Below are 19,806 nucleotides of genomic sequence, written 5' to 3' on the forward strand. Positions count from 1 at the left end.
TCCAATGCCGTTCAGGGTGACCGATTGATTAAGAAAACAAATGTACTTACTGCTTCCGTCCAAAGCTCAAGCGGTAGGCCTGCATGTAGCCGCATGCTTCGTGCTCGCTCCATGATTGTTCTGTTCATCCTTTCGGAAATTCTATTTTTTTGAGGTGTCCTTGGGGTTGTTCTTTTCATCCGAATGCCATTGCTAGCACAAAATCTTGGTTGCAATATTTGCCTCCATTGTCGGATGTGAGGCATTTAACCTTAGTACCTCTTTCATTCTCCACAAAAGCTTTTCACCTTTGAAATATGAGAAATACATCGGATTTATTCTTCAATACATAAACCCATGTTTTCCTAGTTGCTTTGTCCATGAATGTTATCTGATACAATGAGCCACCAAGGGATGGTGTACTTGCAGGACCCCAAACATCATAATGAACCAATTCAAGTTTTTTATTTTTTCTTTTATTTTTTGATTTTTGAAATTTTACCATCTTTTGTTTACCATAAACACAATCTTCACAGAACTCTAAGTCCACTTCTTTCAAACATGGTAGAAGCTTCTTTGCTTGAAGGATTTGCATTCCTTTGGCACTCATATGCCCAAGCCAATAGTGCCACACCGCACTGTCGACTTTTGTAGCTATTGTACAAGTTGAAGATTGCGTGCTAGCAGTACACAAGTAAAGTGTACTGACCTTTTCTCCCTTGGCAACCACCAAAGATCCCTTTGAGATCTTCCACCATTTACTTCCGAATGCAATGTTGTGACCTTCATCGTCCAATTGTCCTGTAGAGATCAAATTCTTGCGAAGAGAAGGAACATGCCTAACATCTTTAAGCTTCCATTCATTTCCATTAGCAGTTTTGACACAAACTGTACCTTTGCCGACAATTTCACAAGCTTCATCATCTCCCAAGTATACATACCCAAAATTACCTTTGGTGTAATCTTGGAAATGTTGCTTGTGCAGTGTCGCATGGAATGAAGCCCCGAAATCTACTATCTAGGAATTAGACACATTGTCTAATGAAAGAATTAGAGCATTTTGCTCTAATTTACCTGCCACATTTGCCTACGATGTTGGCTTGTTATCTTGAGACTCTGACTCCTTCTTCTTCTTGGACCAAAAATCCTTCTTGACATGGCCCTTCTTGTCGCATTTGCAACATTCAAGAACTAACTTTGTGCGTGACTTGCTCCGCCTTGAGCGATCATGACTTTTTTGGTTTTTGAACCTCTCCTTAGGCCTTCCTCTTGTTTCCATTGACAATGCAACACTTGATGATTCTCATGTGCTTCTCCTTTTCATTTTCTCGCTTAGGAGAACACCCACCACATCATTAAAATTAAGAGTATTTGTGCCAGAGATAGAATTACTTACAACCATGACAGGGCTGTCCTAACTATCCGATAGAGATGATAGCATAAGGAGAGCTCGCACTTCATCATCAAAATTGATTTTCATCGATTGAACTTGACATGTTTGTGTTAAAGTCATTTAGGTGTTTTGCAATTGAACCATTCTCTACCATCTTTAGATTGAACAATGGCTTCATGAGAAATACCATATTAGATGCGGATGATTTCTCGTAGAGGCTGTCAAGTGACTTCATCAAGTCCTCCGTGGTCTTCATCTTCCAAAACATTGAAGGCCACTGTTGACGCCAAGCTTAACCGGATTGTTACCAATGCCTTTCGATCAAGGACAATCCATGCTTCATTTACCATTGTTGCGGGCTTCTTTGCAAGACCGCCTAGTGGCAAATAAAGGTCCTTCTGGTAGAGATAGTCTTCAATCTGCATCTTCCAATGTTGGTAGTTTTTGCCGTTGAACTTCTCCATCTTGAGCTTCCCTTCCTTCGCCATTACTCCCTCAATTCAAGGAATCCTTTCCTTGAGATAATTTAGCTACAAACCTTGCTCTGATACGAGTTGTTAGGAAATAAGACAGTGGATACTTGAGTAGATTACTTAATGGAGAGAGATAATTTTCACACACAAGAGATTATAGAGTAAAGAGAGAGAGGGAGAGAGAGTACACACGATATACATGGTTCACCCAATGTGGACTACATCCACGGGAAAATAGCCACTCAATGGCTTTAGTACTTTGAACAAAAAGTAAGTTACAAAGGGATTATACCCTTTTGAAGCTCCCGCCTTGCTTCACGCTCAACACCTTATATCAACTTCATGATGCACCACAATGCTTCACAATCCATTTTTGTGTGTAGAAGAAGCCTCCTTTTATAGGCCAAAAGGGCTGCCCTCTCTCATGAGAGGCAGCCATGTGTAGTGGCCCTTGTGTAGATAAGTCCAAATCGGACCCTCCAATCCGCCCATGTGTGGCCTCCCTTGAGAAGACAAGTCTGCTTTTAATCGGCCATTGACTTCCAACCACCGGCCACCGGCCAATCGGCCAACCGACCGGTCGTTTTTCGACCACTTTTCGGCCGTCGTCTGGCCTAATATTTTGACGAAAAGGAATATTCCGGTGGTCGTGAAGATTTTATTTACTGGCGAGCGATTTTAGTTTTCGATGAGTAATTTTTCTTCATGCACGATGGCTTCTCCTCATAATGGGAGCCTTACAAATGTGCGTTTTTAACACAGAAAAGTACAAGGGGTAAATCAAGCTCCATACTTAACAAGTAACACATAGCCTATTGCCATGGAGAAGAAAACCATCCTGCAAGGTGAATGATTCATCTTTCTTCCCCAAAGCAAGGATTGGCATTACATCTTTAAAGTCAGGGTCAGAAGCATACTCATCTATCATAGAAGATAAAATCATTGTGAGTTGCTATAGACACCGCATTGACTTTTGGTCCTCGTGAAAGTGCATCGACCACTTAATTGTGCTTACCAGCAATGTGAGCAATATGAAAATAAAATTGCGAAAGAAAAATTTCCCACCCATTTGTTTGTCGGAAAGCTTGGTTAACGTCATGAAGTACTGGAGACTTTGGTGGCCTGTTTGTAAAATGAATGGAGTCCCCAATAAATAGTGCTTCCATGTGTCTCGGGCATGTACAATAGCTAAAAGCTCTTGATCATAAATGCCCAAGACCCGTTAATCCGTATTGAGCCTCGGCTCTCATATGCTATGGCATGCCCTTCTTGAAGCAAGATTGCTTCAAGGCAATCACCACAAGCATCACATTGGAACTCAAATGGCTTTGAGAGATCCGGAAGCATGAGGACTGGTTGAGAGGTAAGCTTCTCTTTGAGCTTGTCGAAAGCATTGTGCTCCTTAACAGTCCATACTTAACGTTCTTCTTTGTTAAGTCATGTAAAGATCCTGCTATTTGAGAAAATTTTGCTATGAAGCGTCTATAGTATGCACGCATACCAATAGAGCTTCTTAGCTCATGTAGATTCCTTGGATTAGTCCATGTTTTTATTACCTCTAACTTTGATGGATCCATACGGATACCATCTTGAGAGATATTATGATCTAAGTATTGAATCTCTTGAAGGAAAAATTCGCTTTTCTTTTGGTTGAGAAAAAGCTTGTTCTCCCTCAATGCTTGAAAAATCACTTGGAGATGCCGCTTATGTTCCTCCAAGGACTTGAAGTAGATAATGATATCATCAAAAGACACTCCAGTGAACTTGCGGTAGGGTCTAAATACTTTCTCCATCAAATGATCGAATGTGGCTGGTGCATTGATCAAGCCAAAAGGCATGACTAGATATTCATAAAGACCAAACATTATATAAAACACGGTCTTTAGTATATCTTCATCCACTTTTAAGGTCAATCCTACTGAAGTAGGTAGAGCCTTGTAGCTTATCAAACATATATTCTACCCGAGGCACGAGAAATCTGCTTTTGATAGTGATATGGTTTAGTGCTCGATAGTCCACACACATACGGTATGTACCATCTTTCTTTTGCACTAAAAGGACTGGAGAACAAAAGAGAGAGGAGCTAGGCCTCACCATCCCTTTGTCTACCAATTCTTATACTTGCCTCATGATCTCCTCTTGTTGAGCTTGGGAAACTCGATAAGAAGGCTTGTTAGGTGGTGAGCTTCCTGGTAGGAGCTCAATTCGATGTTCATCATTCCCTTGTTTTGGAGGTAAGTCCATAGGGATATCATCGATAAAAACATTTTGGAATCCATTTAGAAAAGTAGACAAGTCTAACTCTTCTTGATTCCTACCATTTTCATTTGATAAATCATTAGCGGATTCTTTGACAAAAATCATGTACTTAGAAATCGAGCTTTTCATTTACTTATCAAAAGCCGATGAATTTACAAGTGGTATAGTATGACCAGACTCATTAGCATCTATAGACATGCTCTTTCCCCTGTAGGTGAAGTAGATTCTGGGAACTTCATGTTGGCAGCCATGCGGTTGAACCATGGTGCCCCTAGGATGCTGGAGAGGAGAGATAAAATTTCTTCTTTGTCGACATAACTTTGGACATGAAGCCTCAAATTCCCAATCAAGGGAGTAACAGAGGCTTGTTGTCCCTTGAAAGTCGTGCCAATAGGTACAATATCTCCCATCTCAAAAGCTTGAATGCCCAACTTGGTGGCCAACTCCATTGATATGAAGTTGTGAGTAGAGCCAGGGTCAAAACAAGATGAAGGCATCATGTTCCCTTACCTTTCCCCAAGCATAGAATGAGAGAGGCGATTCTTTGCAATGAGCATCCTCTTTTGGAGCTTTGATGGTGGAAGCTCTAGGAGTCTCACTGCGGGCATTTCTCTTGGGGCAAGAATGATAGCCATGTCCTTTGCTCTCACACTTAAACCACTTATGGTCCTTGCAAAAAGCTTCAAGCTCTTCCTGAGAGAGTTTGTTTTTATCTTTGTAAAATCCCTTCTCCTTGGACCGATTGTTGTTGTTGTTGTTATTGGAATTGCCTTAAGAAGAATTTTGGGCATTGGTTTTTTCCTTTGCATCACTTTTGTCTTTGTTTTACATGGGCTTGACATTCCGTCTAGAACCTTGTTGGAAATTGATGTGAGAAGCAACCATGGTGTGGTGGATTACTTCGGTGATAGAACCAGGCCGTTGGGAGTTGGCATACTTGGCCATTTCCCGCATTAAAACGTTGCTTTTTCTTGGCAAAGTCTATCTTTTGGAAGACAGTAGCCTTGAGATGTAAATCCCAAAACTTGTCCACATATTTGTGAATAGAGTCATGTGAGAGAAGCTTCAAAGTGCACCATTCGGTAAGTACTTTGTCCTTTGCATTGCTTGCAAGAAATTGCTTCATGATGGAAACTTCTAGAGTTTTCCATGTCTTTGGGGCTTCACCGTTGCCACAAAGGCTAACCCACCATTGACGAGCCAATTTGTGGAAGTGCATAGCTACATGGCGCAGCTTGGAGGATTCCGTGAAGCCCTTGTCTCCAAAGGCCACATCAAATTGCTGGATGAAGGCCAATACTTTGTCGGTGGCACCAAAGGTGCCATCATAGGTGAGAAAAGAGGTATTCTTTCCTCCCTGTTTGAACTTCTTGAGCTTTTGTGACCTTCGCCATGCAGGGTATGATTTATGATGTCCTCCCCTCTTAAGCTTGATGCAACCTAGTAGCAAGATAATTGATGAACATGGGGGCATCATCATTAGCACCTTCATGTGAAAAATCAAAGTTATCAATGTTCATTCTATTCTCTTGGTTATTGTCAGTCATGCTAATTATACTTGTGTGTTTACTTAGTGTATTATTTGGCAATTCAAAATTTTGGTTGCTACTCCTCTTAGCCTTTGAAAATAAGCACTTAAGTATCTACACCCACGGCTCGAATTAGTTACCTATAGAGAGTAGTGGGGTGGATCTAACATAGCAGAATTGCTGAGGGATAGCTCCTTTCGGACTTCTTATGGATCGTAAAGCCATACGCAAATCTAAAAAGACCCCATTATTAAGACCAAAGCTCTCGAGGTGTGCACCATATTCCACATAGTGGTCTCAACAAAATCGATAATAGATCCCAGTCCCACTTACCCTAATATAATTAACAAAATCAACCATTAATAGGCTACTTAAGGACCTCTCTTCTTAAGCAAGAAAAGAGAAACCAAATGCTCTGATACCAATGTAATGGAAATGGCCTATGAACTTTGAGAGTATTGGAATTAAGAGAATTAGAGTGAGCATTTTTGTGAGATTACTTTGAGAACATAGAGGGTGAACTTAATTGATGGTAGCAACATGAACATAGTACTTATTTAACTTGGCATGAATAATACTTTTGCAAGAGAGAGAGTATTAGAGAACATGACAATAGTTGAGGACCGGATGTACTTGGAGCCGGTCCCCCCTCCAAAAGGCGTTTGTATTATAGATTCTCCCATCAAGAGAGACTTGATACAATACAATCTTTGTGTTCCTTGTGACCTAGGTGATGCAATGAATATGGAAAGCTTCATGCATCACACGCATAACATCAACTTTGCAAAAAGCATTAACTATCCCAAGCCTCAGTCCCAAGGCCTAAAACACCTTTGAAGGTGGAGAGAGCTAGCGGAGAATGAGGATAGGGAAGAGAAAGAAGAATCATCCATAGGAGAAAGAAATAGTTCATCACTTATCATCACTCTTCTTGCTTAGCATAGTAATGAAGATGAAGAAGATGACAAGCTTAAGCATTGAAGCATGGCTCTTGGTTGGATTTGCATTCCATAACCAAGAGTGTTGGTGTAGGCTCTCCACTTCTAACAATCTTGGAGAAGGAGATGGATCTCTTGCACTTTGCACTTCACCAAAATGAGAGAGAGAGAGAGAGAGAGAGAGAGAGAGAGAGAGAGAGAGAGTGTCTGGGAGAGTAAACCCCCCTCTCATGCTTGGTCCACCTCTCTCTCTCTCTCTCTCTCATATTATTTATTTATATCATTTGGACGTGTGTCCTCTTTTTCCTCTTTGAGAGAAAGAACTTGATTATTTATTTTTATGCATCTAAATTCTCATTGGACCCCTTTAAAGCCTGTTCAATAGGATTCAAGCACATCATGAGGACCTTATGTGGAGGATCTTGACATGTTTCTTTTAAGATATCATGTTCTAATTGAACACTTTAAGCACTTAGTCATTTAAGCATGGAAACCATTTATGCCTCTTGAGAGTTTATGTTTGAATTGAACACTTCAAGAACCTTAATCATTTAAGCATGAGAAGCACCTCAAGCTTGGGCAAGGTTCCCACAAATACTTAGCAAGCCGAAAAGCACCTCATGCTTGGGTGGGATTTCCACCTCAAGGTCAGCCCTAGCTTGCTTAAGGTCAAATGACTTTTTAACACTAACTTTTGGAGGTCGTTAATGAAGCTAACCCTAAGGTCTTTAATCTCCATTAGGTAGCATCGCTCTTTAACATACCATCTCTCATTTGGACCCCTTTAACCTTTGCCCCGTGTTGAAACAGATCCATAAGCATGTCTATTTTCTAACCCTTGTTCCCGTTTATTCTCCCACATTAAATGATTAATTTTAATATGAAAAAATCATTTGGGTTGGTTAGATATTAGATTTTATGACACATGCCTTGCATGACAGAAGCTGTCTAAAATCCTTGTAGGAATAGTATGGCAATCCTCATAGGAGAAATCATTTCGTAGTCTTTGTCACCATCATCATAACATTGGGTCATAAAGCCATGTCTATCATGCGTTGGCCATCTAAGAACATAGAGTATGCCTACAATGGCCTTGTCGGGTCTTTTGGGATCATGGGAAACAGGCCTTGTCGAGCCTTGGAGCAAGTATGCACTCATGCCATTTTATCATGGCAAATAAGCATTCGCCCAATCCTCAACATGGGTACTAGGCCTTGCCCGACCCCAAAAGCCAAAGGCCGTAATTGGGCCAACCTTGAGATGGGCACCAGGCCTTGCCAAGCCCCAAAAAACCAAAACACTCATAAACGAGGGCCTTTCTAGCGCATGGGCCTTGCCCGACTATGCCCTATGCCACAAAAAATAAAAATAAAAAATCACGGCCTTGAAAAAGTGGGCCTTGCCCTGCTTCAGAGGCCATCATCATAAGGAAAATCCCAAGGCCAAGAGGAAAGGGTTATTGAACAAATGCCCAAAATCAAGGCCAAGTTGTGCGGCCATGTCTGAAAAGAAGACATGAAAACTTGAGAAAACCCACGAGCAGCATGGAGAAGCAGATCCGAAGAGAATTTGGCTGAGAACAGGCGAGGGGGGCTCTGATACCAATATTAGAACACAAGAACTGAGACCTAGAGAGCCTCCTCCCTACCACACTTATATAGGCCTAGGTCCTCGCCCTAGCTCTATATTTAGGATCCCTAGTCCACATTGGTCCAATCTAGGCCCTTGACCCCCTAGCGTGGTCCTTGCCCGTAGGACCCTTGTCCTAACAAAAATTAGCTTCAAAGATGTCTTTTTGAGGTCCTTGTTGAAAAGTAATTACATTATTTGATTGTGTTGTTAACAAATGGAGCATGGCCTTGCTCAGATACCACTATTGTGAAGCGAGAGAGTGAGGAAGAAAACTTGGGAACAATTTGATGTGATGCATGCCTCTTGAAAGGAGATCTCATGGTGCATGCACACATGCATTACATGAGAGAGAGAGAGAGAGAGAGAGAGAGAGAGAGAGAGAGAGAGAGAGAGAGAGAGAGAGAAGGAGAACAAGAGGAGGAAGAACTACACAGTGGTTAATCTCTTCTTTGAGAGAGAGAGAGAGAGAGAGAGAGAGAGAGAGAGAGAGAGATAGATAAAGAAGAAGAAGAACGATACATTGGTTGAATCTCTTCCTACACATATTCCTTGATACATTAAAGAGGCTTTCTCCAAATAGTGAGAGGCTAGAATACAAGATCCTCATGTACAACAACCTCCTAAGCTTTACCGGATGTGCTTCTGATGAGAATTGTCCTATTTGCAATTTGGATGCAATGTACTACGCTAATCTTTGCACAGCTTGCATAAACAATAAGATCCTCTTACCAGGATAATAGTTATAGACGCTTCCTTGTGCACCTTAAATGGTATTTTATTGATTTGACAAGCAACGAACAAACTGAAGTTTATTTTGCGCTTCAAAATGCATTGCATACTGGTGGGAAAAACTTATATGTAACACAAGAAGAGGAAATACAATTTAGTCCAATGGAAAGTAAGTATAATCCACATCTAGCTTAAAAATTGCAAAGTGCCTTCCTCTTCCTAGGAAAGAGTAAGTTTTAAGTTGCTCCTTTGCATCTTGCACGTCAAACTTAGGGCCAAAATTTTGTCACCCGTTAACTTGAGTTCACTACAAAGTGTGCAAGAAATCCTTGAAACACACATATATAGTGCGCTTTGATTAGAGTCATTACATTAAAAAGGTGCATATCCCTCAAAATTCGTGACAATCAAAACAAGTGATGGACGCTCGCTCATTCATCACAAACTCTCCTTTCTAACAGACCCATTTGCGCCAGGTTCTTTTTGTAACAATGCTCTTAAGGAAGAAATTTGAACAGATGCAAAAAAAACACTTTATCAGACGACGACTTGGATCAAATGCTGGATCTACCTTTGCCAATAGATAACTAGGAAACAAAACAACTTTCTTGTAGTAGTGAAATTTTGTCCATGCGTAAAGCTAAGAGGGCATTCACACGAGACAGATTCAAAACCGCTCTCAAACTTACCTTAAAAGAACGTAAAGGGCATGTAGTACATTCACACGCTTCACTTGTAATTCGAGAAGACTTGCTACTTCAAGTCATTTTCTTTTGAAATGCAGGACACAACTCCTTTAATTGGGATATTAACCTACAGCAAGGGGTCAAGTTTATAAACTTTTGCTAAAAGGCCAAAGTTTATGAAAAAGGCCAAAGGGGTTCATAAACTTTTGCTAAAAGGCCAAAGTTTATGAAAAAGAACCATTTCTCCTTATTTTGTGCAAACTCACGTTTCCTTTTCCAAACTCACCATGATGGGAAAGTAGCAAAATTAAATCAATTTCCCACAATCCCTTTTCCAAACGCACCGTGTGGAAGGCTTCTAAGGAAGTTCGCGTCGTCTGCAAAATTTTTCGGTACGTGGTTTCGTATCCAATCTGCGTACACATCTCTCTCTCTCTCTCTCTCTCTCTCTCTCTCTAACACACACATAACCGTTATGTGATCGTGTAAAATTGAATGCCCGGTTATGTGTGTGTTAGAGAGATGACGAGTCTTGAGGAGCCGTCGGTTGCAGCTTCGATAAAGCTTCTTGAGGAAGCTGGTATAAACATGGAGCTTCTACAAAAATTGTCAGAGGAGGATTTGAAGGGCCTGTCTCCCAATCCCCTCAAGCCTGTTGACCTCTTAAAGCTGAAATATGCTTTAAGAAGCTTTCATGCAGATCAACAAGATAGAAACATCTACAAGAAAGCTTCCCAATATGTTGGAAAAGTTGAAGTGGAGTTTCAAAACACTGAAGTGCAGCACGGAAACTGTGTGCTTGTTGGAAAAGAGGGATACGCGGTTACGGCCTTTCATGTGACCGAAGATCATGGAGCAGGAGAGAAGACAAAAAAGAGGAAAAAGAATGCCAATGGATTACTTCGCATTAGGGTGGTTCTCCCCAACACAAATCACGGTTGTGTGGAGTATGATGCGGAAATTTGTCACTCTTGGTCTCATGACGATTTAGCCCTGATCAAAGCAGTGAATCCCCAGCAGACGCCAGTGCTTGAAAGCATCGAGGTTCTATCAAAGTGGGAGCATTACTATCCAGAGGAAGGTGATAAGGTCGCGTTCTTATCCTTTCCACCAGGTGCGTGAAATAAATTTGGTGAGCATGGTTTAAAATGCTTAGGTGCGGTTAGGTCTCATAAGGTCCTTTTCAAACTGTTATAACTGCTGTGCCTCTTGTTCCTTACAGTCCTTTTCAAACTGTTATAACTGCTGTGCCTCTTGTTCCTTACAGGCAAGGGTGAGGCACAACCCATATCCCACAATATTTCAGCAGGGGAGGATCTGCCATGGTTGGCAGAGGGATCCGTATCTTGTGTAGATTCAGCGACGGGTCAAGTCTTTGCATCGTATACTTCGTTTGCAGGTCATTGATCATCGACTTATGTTTTTTTCTTTTGTTGTAAAGAACGTGTAATCCAAAATAAGTTGGAAAAGTACATTGAGTCTCAAAGCTAGGGGGAAGGGGCTTCCACAACCATAGAATACAAAGGGATGACAATATCGTGGAGTCTCTTCGATGTATTTGTATACTCAAGAAGTGGATCTTGTCATCAGGGGGCTATGACCTAAAGGATTTTCCACGAATCTCTTAGCTCTAGCTAAACATAAAAAGTTCTGCAAAAATTGACTGTAGGATTTCTTGATGAGATTCCTGCATACTGTCTTGTAACCTTGTGGTCTCCGCGCTTATGATATGGCAGTTCTCTACATTGATGAGATACCAGCATAATGCCATGCAAGGTTGGATAAATTCAACGTATGGATCCATATTTTAGTGTACAACGGACAATCCAGATATGTACGTACACATCAATTTGTACGCGAGCTTTTCTTCCTAAGAAGATTGAATAATGCACATCTGTGGGTGGGCCATTTGGCCTAGCGAGTTTTAGTTGTTTTTTATATGTTGGTGGCGAACCTTGAAAATTTTTAACTTCAAAACTCTTTTGCAATCAAATGCTATAGAAAGAAGCTTTAGGTGCACAATGCTAGAGAGCGTGAAGGTAAGGTTATCTTTGTCTTACATGTGTAGTGTTTGAATTTAACTGTTACATAAATCTGTGCTGCTTTAAGGTTTGTTCAGATCTCAACAAATTTGAGAAAATGTGACGCCCCAGTTTCTGGGCGCGTCGGGGAGGGACTGTTTTCCTTTGCTCTGATACCAAGTGTGACGCCCCAGAATCTGGGCGCGTCGGGGAGGGGGCCCGGCGGGGATTTATACCCGCGCGCGGCGGAGGGGACTTCTGTCTTCAAGGGGCCCGGCGGGGATTTATACCCGCGCGCGGCCGAGGGAACAAGGTGGTGCTTCAAGGGGTCCTGGCGCGGACGGCACCGGCTCAGGAGGGCCCGGCTCGGACGGGACCGGCTCGGGCGTGGTTGCGTTCCATGGGTCGACGGCCGTTTGCCTTTCGCGGGTCTTCGCGGGTCTAGCGTTTCGGGTCCCTAGCCCCACGTAGCCTCAGGCTCCGCCGCACCGCCGACGGGTCATAGCGTGCCCCGGGGAACCTTGCGTGGAGTCCCCACGGTGCGCGAGTGCGTGGAGTGAGGCTACAGTGTCTAGGTGGGGGGTCCCCTCCCGTGGCCGGTCTTCGGGAGGCTCATACCCCTTATATACACCCCCGTTTGAAGAGAGTTCGACGACCGCGTCGAACGTGGGAAAAGAGTGCTCGGCTATGCATGAGGCCGTGGGGACAAAGGGGTGCATATAAGTGCAAGTGACAAAACTGTTCCCAAAATGCAAGTAAATCGGCATGCTTTGTTTTTTGTACTTTTGAGAATAAAGTGAGTGTGTGTATTTTTGGGGTTTTGGCAGAAAGCTGAAAAAGTATGCTTTGAACACCCAAGTAGAATTCCCCGTACTTGAGCGTTCCCCGAATAGGTAACCCAGTGTGCGCGGAGCCACCTGCTGCGTTGGCCCGCGCGGAGGCTTCTTGAAAGCCGAATCTGAAAGAGCGTTCCGTCGCAATGCAGCACTTGCGAGTTGGTCCCTGTTTGGACGTTGTTTGGATCTTCAGCTCAGCATGGGCCACAAAACGTGGCCGGGGCGCGACGAACACCGTTGGCTTGGTTCGTCGCGTTTTTGGTCTTTCTCTGTTTTTGTCATAAAGAGCCCTGTCTGGCTCGTATCTGCCTTTTCTTCATGTGGAGAGCCCTGTCTGGCTCACATCTTTGCTTTTTGTGTTTGGAGGTGCCCGGCTCGGATCGGGGCCGGCGCGGGTCACGGGGGACGGCCCGCGGGTTGGGCGCGTCCTGGAGAGCCCTGTCTGGCTCGCATTTTTCCTTTTTCTCATGGAGGTGCCTGGCTCTGATCGGGGCCGGCGCGGGTCACGGGTGACGGCCCGGTGTTCAGGGAACGCGTCACGGGGCGGAGGGCGTGTGGTTGCTTTCTGGAGCTCTCTTCACCAAGATTTTGACGACCCGGGCCATTGCGGTTGGAGTCGTCGTGAGGATCGTGCGCGTCGGGCACGTCGGTCTTCGGCTCGTTTCCAGGAGCTCGTTCTGGAGCTCTGATACCAAGTGTGACGCCCCAATTTCTGGGCGCGTCGGGGAGGGACCGTTTTCCTTTGCTCTGATACCAAGTGTGACGCCCCAGTTTCTGGGCGCGTCGGGGAGGGACCGTTTTCCTTTGCTCTGATACCAAGTGTAGACGCCCCAGTTTCTGGGCGCGTCGGGGAGGGACCGTTTTCCTTTGCTCTGATACCAAGTGTGACGCCCCAGAATCTGGGCGCGTCGGGGAGGGGGCCCGGCGGGGATTTATACCCGCGCGCGGCAGAGGGGACTTCTGTCTTCAAGGGGCCCGGCGGGGATTTATACCCGCGCGCGGCCGAGGGAACAAGGTGGTGCTTCAAGGGGTCCTGGTGCGGACGGCACCGGCTCAGGAGGGCCCGGCTCGGACGGGACCGGCTCGGGTCAAGTTGCCTTCTCGGGGGCCCGGCTCGGACGGGACCGGCTCGGGCGTGGTTGCGTTCCATGGGTCGACGGCCGTTTGCGTTTCGCGGGTCTTCGCGGGTCTAGCGTTTCGGGTCCCTAGCCCCACGTAGCCTCAGGCTCCGCCGCACCGCCGACGGGTCATAGCGTGCCCCGGGGAACCTTGCGTGGAGTCCCCACGGTGCGCGAGTGCGTGGAGTGAGGCTACAGTGTCTAGGTGGGGGGTCCCCTCCCGTGGCCGGTCTTCGGGGAGGCTCATACCCGAAACGCAAGACCCGCGAAGACCCGCGAAGACCCGCGTAATGCAAACGGCCGTCGACCCATGGAACGCAACCACGCCCGAGCCGGTCCCGTCCGAGCCGGGCCCCCGAGAAGGCAACTTGACCCGAGCCGGTCCCGTCCGAGCCGGGCCCTCCTGAGCCGGTGCCGTCCGCGCCAGGACCCCTTGAAGCAACACCTTGTCCCTCGGCCGCGCGCGGGTATAAATCCCCGCCGAGCCCCCTCCCCGACGCGCCCAGAAACTGGGGCGTCACACTTGGTATCAGAGCAAAGGAAAACGGTCCCTCCCCGACGTGCCCAGAAACTTGGGCGTCACAGAAAAACTCTATTACTTGTAATTCTGTACAGGGATACATAATTTACGTACATAAAAGTTTTTCCCATATTGATCAACGTATAATACGTACAGAACTGTATCGTACACAACATATTTTTCCACCTTGATGCCATGCAGCCTACGGTCCATACGCTTATGGTATGACAATTCTCTGTACTGGTGTATGAGGTCACACTTATACTCTATGCTATGACAGGTCCCTGAATGTGTTTGGGGAGCTTAGTCATTTAACACCGCTAAGAGTCGTTGTGTTTAAATTTGCCCTGAATTTGATGTGAGTGGTTTGGAGTGTCCTACTCTTTGGAAGATCAGTCAACTGGTCATTTTCGCATCTAGATGCAGATTTAACAACGTGTGATCTGGCGATTTTCGCAGATAGATGCAAGCGTAATAGCATTGACAGATTTTGTTGTTCGCTTTTGAAGGCAAGCGTCCTTTTGAGCACAATGCGTGACATCTAACCATAGTGACATGGGACGGACTTTCAGCCCTCTAAGTGGGAACGTCCGTTCTCGTGACGCAACGGCCCAGAAAGGACCTTTGGGGATGGATTTCTCGACGGCTGCACTTGGGAATTAAGTGTCTTGGGAGGGAAAACCAGATAGGTGCCAGACCTCTTTCTCTAAGAGAGATGAGACAACTTTCAAAAACAACAAAACACGCAAGACAAGACCAGATGCAAGGCCTGGATTGCTTGCTCTTTATTAATCCAAAGATGTTCAAAAGGATTTGACATTTGTCAATTGTATAATGCGCTCACTGTGACGCACACCTACAGTTGGATATGTCTTCGTGCCTCTATGCAAACACATCATGGCTAGTACTATAATCGAAGCCCGTTTATCTAATCTTGCTTCACATTTCATGGAGTCTTTGCTTTCTTTCTTCTTTTCTTTTCCCCCGAGCATGTCTAAAAGGTGGGGTTGAAATCCCTAGCTTTTTTTACATATACTAATCATACCACCCCTGAAAGTGTGTTCCAAGCACGTGCTACCATTGCTATATGCCAAGCCACCGTTTGTTTTTACACAGAAAAGGATGTTTTGTACGAACTGGTCCTGAGGCCTACCAACCCACGCGTGGGAACAACCACCCAACGATCGCACATAGGAACAAACTCCCTAGAGATCCCCAATCCACAGACACATGATTGAAATCAACCCATGAGCATCATCATGATAAACCGCCCACCACGCGCGTGCGCACGCGCACACACAAGTAGAGCCCATCCGCAATAGCCGCAACGTTATGAAGCTCTATAAGCTCTTTTGAGCTTTGATGAATGAGAACACCTCCTCAGTATATATTTAAACCCCCACCCTTCAATCCCCACTTTGTATGTGGGATTTCAAAATCTCCTCCTCCTTACTTGCTAATTTTCTCTCTCCCAAACTCTTTCCTCTTACTCTCTTCCTCCTCCTTGCCACCTCTCTCCTTCTCTCACATACCTTTCCTTACTACTACTCCTTTCCCCTTTGTGCCCATATTTGGCTCAACATCCACCTCCTTGAAACCTGCACATCGTCCGGCATGTGCCAATCACTTCTCCAATTGATCATAATTTAAAAACTCATCAGACTCTTCATACGACATACAAATCTCCTCATTGTCTTCTCCTAGCTGTGTCAGCTCCTTATCATCAATCACGAACAAGCCTTCACGTTGCTTGAATAGCTTGACCTGCTTCCCTGCAATTGGTATCTTGAGATCTATACCTTCAAGCTCACATAATTTGTATGTTCCATTACCAAACCCATGCATAATCCTATACGGTCCAAGCCATCGCTTTACCATCTTCCGCATCACTGTGTATTGCTTGTCGAAGCTGCCGTCATACACCTAACACACGATCACCATCTTCGATAACTCTTTTGAGTTGCTAAATCCGTAAGGCAAGCAAATTTTCTCTCCTCATTCCTTTATTCCCAAGGTAAACTCGACCATGTCATCACTGCCTCCTCTGTCGGCATGATCGGCTCTTGGCCATACATGAGTTCAAACGGCATAAGCCCCGTGACACTGCTGTGAATAATATGGTCTTTCCATAGAGTATAAGGTAAAAGCTTCGATCAATCACCGTGTCCTCGACATGTCTTTGCTAAAGCTTTCATAATTGGTGGATTGCCTCGTTTACTCTTACCGTTTCCGTCCGGATTGTAAGCAATCATGAGCACAAGCTTGATGCCAAGCCAAGTAAACTATTTACGCGCTTCATCCGCATCCAACTCTCCTCGATGAGCAGTGATTCCCCCAATGCAACCATACTTGCAGATGACATCTTCAATGGAGAATCCGCGGAAGAGGTTGATCGCGCAAACTATCCTTATTCTTGTTGTGTTCAACACATGCTGTCATAAATTGCAGAGCTTTCTTACCATCTTTGCTTCGAATACACACATAGGGCGATCCATCATCCAAAACCTTTGCTTCCATTCACACAACACTGAATACACACATAGGGCGATCCATCATCCAAACCTTTGTTTCCATTCACACAACACTGACGTACGGTTGTCCCAAGATGAGCGGTTAGGCAGAGTAATCCCGAACAAAGAATTTTTGCTAATTATTACCAATTGTTACCTTGACGTACGGTTGTCCCAAGATGAGCGGTTAGGCAGAGTAATCCCGAACAAAGAATTATTACCAATTGTTACCTTGATTAGCGCAAGCACCATATTCTTGATCAGCCGGCAATTGGCGATTCCTCTTGATAATATTGATTATTTCTTTATGACAATTACGCTTCATTTGAGGAGGTAGAGGAGCTTGAGGTATATCTCCTATTCATGAGCATGGATAGCGCGCTAACATGGCGCACCCTCCGTGAGCCACATCCAACGACACCTATTGAGAATCCACAGATATGGCATGATTATGCAGAGAGATTATATGAGGTGCCAGGGCAGTCTCCCATTCCACAGCCACTCGAGCCACGATCCATGCGCTCCTCCTCCTTTACAGCAGCGATGGTAGAGAGGGCCATACACCGCGTGTAGCACAGACGATCATCTGACCATACTAGATTCCAGAGTGAGCACATCATCTATGCGGCCTCCACTATAGCCTCGTTGATTGCACACGTCTTCAACCGGACTGCAGGGGAGGGTTTCCCAGAGGAGTGGACACCGCACACTGTCACAAACGGGAGCGCATAGGCTATAGCAATATAGAATATTCTCGGATCAATAGAATTTATAACTTAATACTGAAGCCAGAGTGTATATATAGAGAGAGAGAGAGAGAGAGAGAGAGAGAGAGAGAGAGAGAGAGAGAGAGAGAGAGAGAGAGAGAGAGAGAGAGAGAGTACTGGGACCAGAAGATGGGCTGGTTCCCCTCCGTAATAGTATCTTTATTACTGAGGAGAAGTCTATACAAGCACTTGAACCGAACGTATTATCACGTTCGTTCTAGAATGGTTCCCGGAAGCCTCAGCTTTCCTATTTCTTCGGGAGAAACCTTATCCTGAGGAACTTCCGTTTGGAAGTTCCTTATTCCAAATCCTTGAGAACCAAGGTTCTCGCCTCTGGATCTCACCTTCCAGACTCAGGGCAAATAAAGAAAGTAACAATCATGGTATCCATTATTTCAAATTGCTATATCTTATCTATTTAGTGTTACTTAGAAAGAGTGTAACTTGAAAACAAATTAATTGATCTGGAATGATATTGGATCAAGCCGCAAACCATATATATTACTTGTAAAAATCCATACTCAAAGTGCATCCCAAAATAACCATGGTATATAATATTTCAAGTTGCCATATCTTACATGTTTAGTGTTACTTGGAAAGAGTGTAACATGAAAACAAATTAATTAAGTTGTAATGATATTGGATCAAGCCGCAAACTGTATATATTGCTTGTAGAAATCCATACTCAAAGTGCATTTTAAAATAACCAATCCTATTATTTCGTACTTGCAAAGCGAGATCCTATAAGACACTATAACGAGAATTTTGCCATTGTCAAAGAATATCCATGTTAGCCATTATTTTTTTTTAACTCTGTTTCCAGAGTCCTCTTCAAGCAGAACAAATCTGCTTTCCCAAACACGAAGTCCTTACTTGGGAATCCCAACTTCCGGATCACAACTTGAGAGACTATCTCTCTCTGATCCGTGGATCTACTTCCCAAACTCGGGTCTGAAACCCTTGGACTGATATGGCTCTAATTCCTCAGAGCGTTTTTCTCCTACAGAGGCTCATGCCCTCCTCTACTCCTACTCCCTCACTAAAAGGAAGTACACCTGCAAACAAATACTCAGAGTTCATAACATGAAAATCGTTACCTTCAAAGTCTCGACGCTCAAAACGCAATAGCAATTTCCCGGAAAAGATCTCTACATAGAAAATCCTCTCTTCCAATCCTACACACAAAAGAGGTGTGTTCTCGGGTTCCTTCTAGTAAATCAGCCCGTCTATGACGTTTATGGGCTGAAAACAGAGAAAAACAGCAGCTTGTTTCGATGGAAACACGCACCGTAGGCACTTCTTTGCGAGGGAAATCGCGCACTGGGTCCTGGCGACATCTGGTACACGTGGGGCAGCCATGGGCATCACCGGCAACGTCTTCTTTGCGGCAGTAGCATCTCCTTCTTGCGAAAACTAGTCTTTCCTTTGGGAGAGGACGTGTGATGCTTTTATAGCTCCCTGGCCACGACAAAGATAGCAGAGCATTGGCTGCTCGCGTAGAGATGCGGCGCCGTTTTTCGGGTTTTCTTTTATTTTTGGCTCTTCTGTTATAAAAAGAGAGAGAAAAATCACTGGTTGGGTTTTACTGCTTTATTTAATCATAGGCTGCCAACTTATTAAGTGGGCGGCCAGTCACCTTTTAAAAATAGTATGAATCTGTCCAAAAACTCAATAAAACCTTATAAGTTAAAAACAATGCTTTCACAGCACTTCCCAGGCGTCCCTCGATGCAATCACATGCACAATTGCAATGCAGACATGGACTTCCTCGTGGGAAAGCATCTGCTTTCCAAAAAGCAATCCCGCTTTCTCAGAAAGCATCCGTTTTTCCTCAAAGTTTCCTCTGAACCCATCTTCATTCAAGTGCTTTCTTTTCCTTGTGCACAATTCTAACACAGTTCGGAATTTCCTCCTGACTAGGGATATTCCCTTTTCAATGCACCTGTCACCCACTTTGTGACGCATTAGGAATACCCATCACCTAGTCCTTTCCTACTGAACTTACGGTACAATCTCCTTCGCGATGCTCTATGTCACCCATCCTATGATGCATTAGAGATGTCCGTTCCCGGATGGTCGGATACTTCTTCCCGATACTCCCTATCACCCATCCGATGTGACGCATCAGAAGTACTCGTTCCTGGTGGCCTTACGGATATTCCCTTTCACAGTGCTCCCGTCTTACTTTGAATGACGCACTAGGAATACTTTGTACTCGGATGCTTCCAGTGAGAAAAACCCTCTTACTTAAAATTTCAATAATTCATTTAGAATTTCTGGTGCTCCAAGCAAGAAAACCCTCTCACTTATAAATCCAACAATTCATTTAGAATTATTTTCCCGTCAGATAAATCCAATTTAGCAACACCCCTCTCAATTATAAACAATTGTTCTCAACTGTAGAGGTCCAATTGAA

At 44.4% G+C, this 19,806-nt stretch overlaps 1 protein-coding gene across 3 annotated transcripts in view; it reads left to right on the forward strand.

Moving 5' to 3' along the window:
- Positions 1 to 9,872: 9,872 nt before the first annotated feature.
- The window catches only part of LOC147443003 (uncharacterized), a 76,034-nt gene continuing 66,100 nt past the window's right edge, over positions 9,873 to 19,806 (forward strand). For 2 of the 3 annotated variants that reach the window (XM_086528954.1, XM_086528956.1), the window contains exons 1-2: positions 10,026 to 10,732; positions 10,886 to 11,017. In XM_086528954.1, the coding sequence (XP_086385080.1) occupies positions 10,114 to 10,732; positions 10,886 to 11,017 (751 nt within the window). In that variant the 5' untranslated portion in view covers positions 10,026 to 10,113. The other variant, XM_086528955.1, reaches the window with a different exon arrangement.

Source organism: Adiantum capillus-veneris, chromosome 14 (assembly GCF_014529385.1).
Source record: "Adiantum capillus-veneris isolate H3 chromosome 14, ASM1452938v2, whole genome shotgun sequence".
In the NCBI taxonomy this organism is placed as follows: domain Eukaryota; kingdom Viridiplantae; phylum Streptophyta; class Polypodiopsida; order Polypodiales; family Pteridaceae; genus Adiantum; species Adiantum capillus-veneris.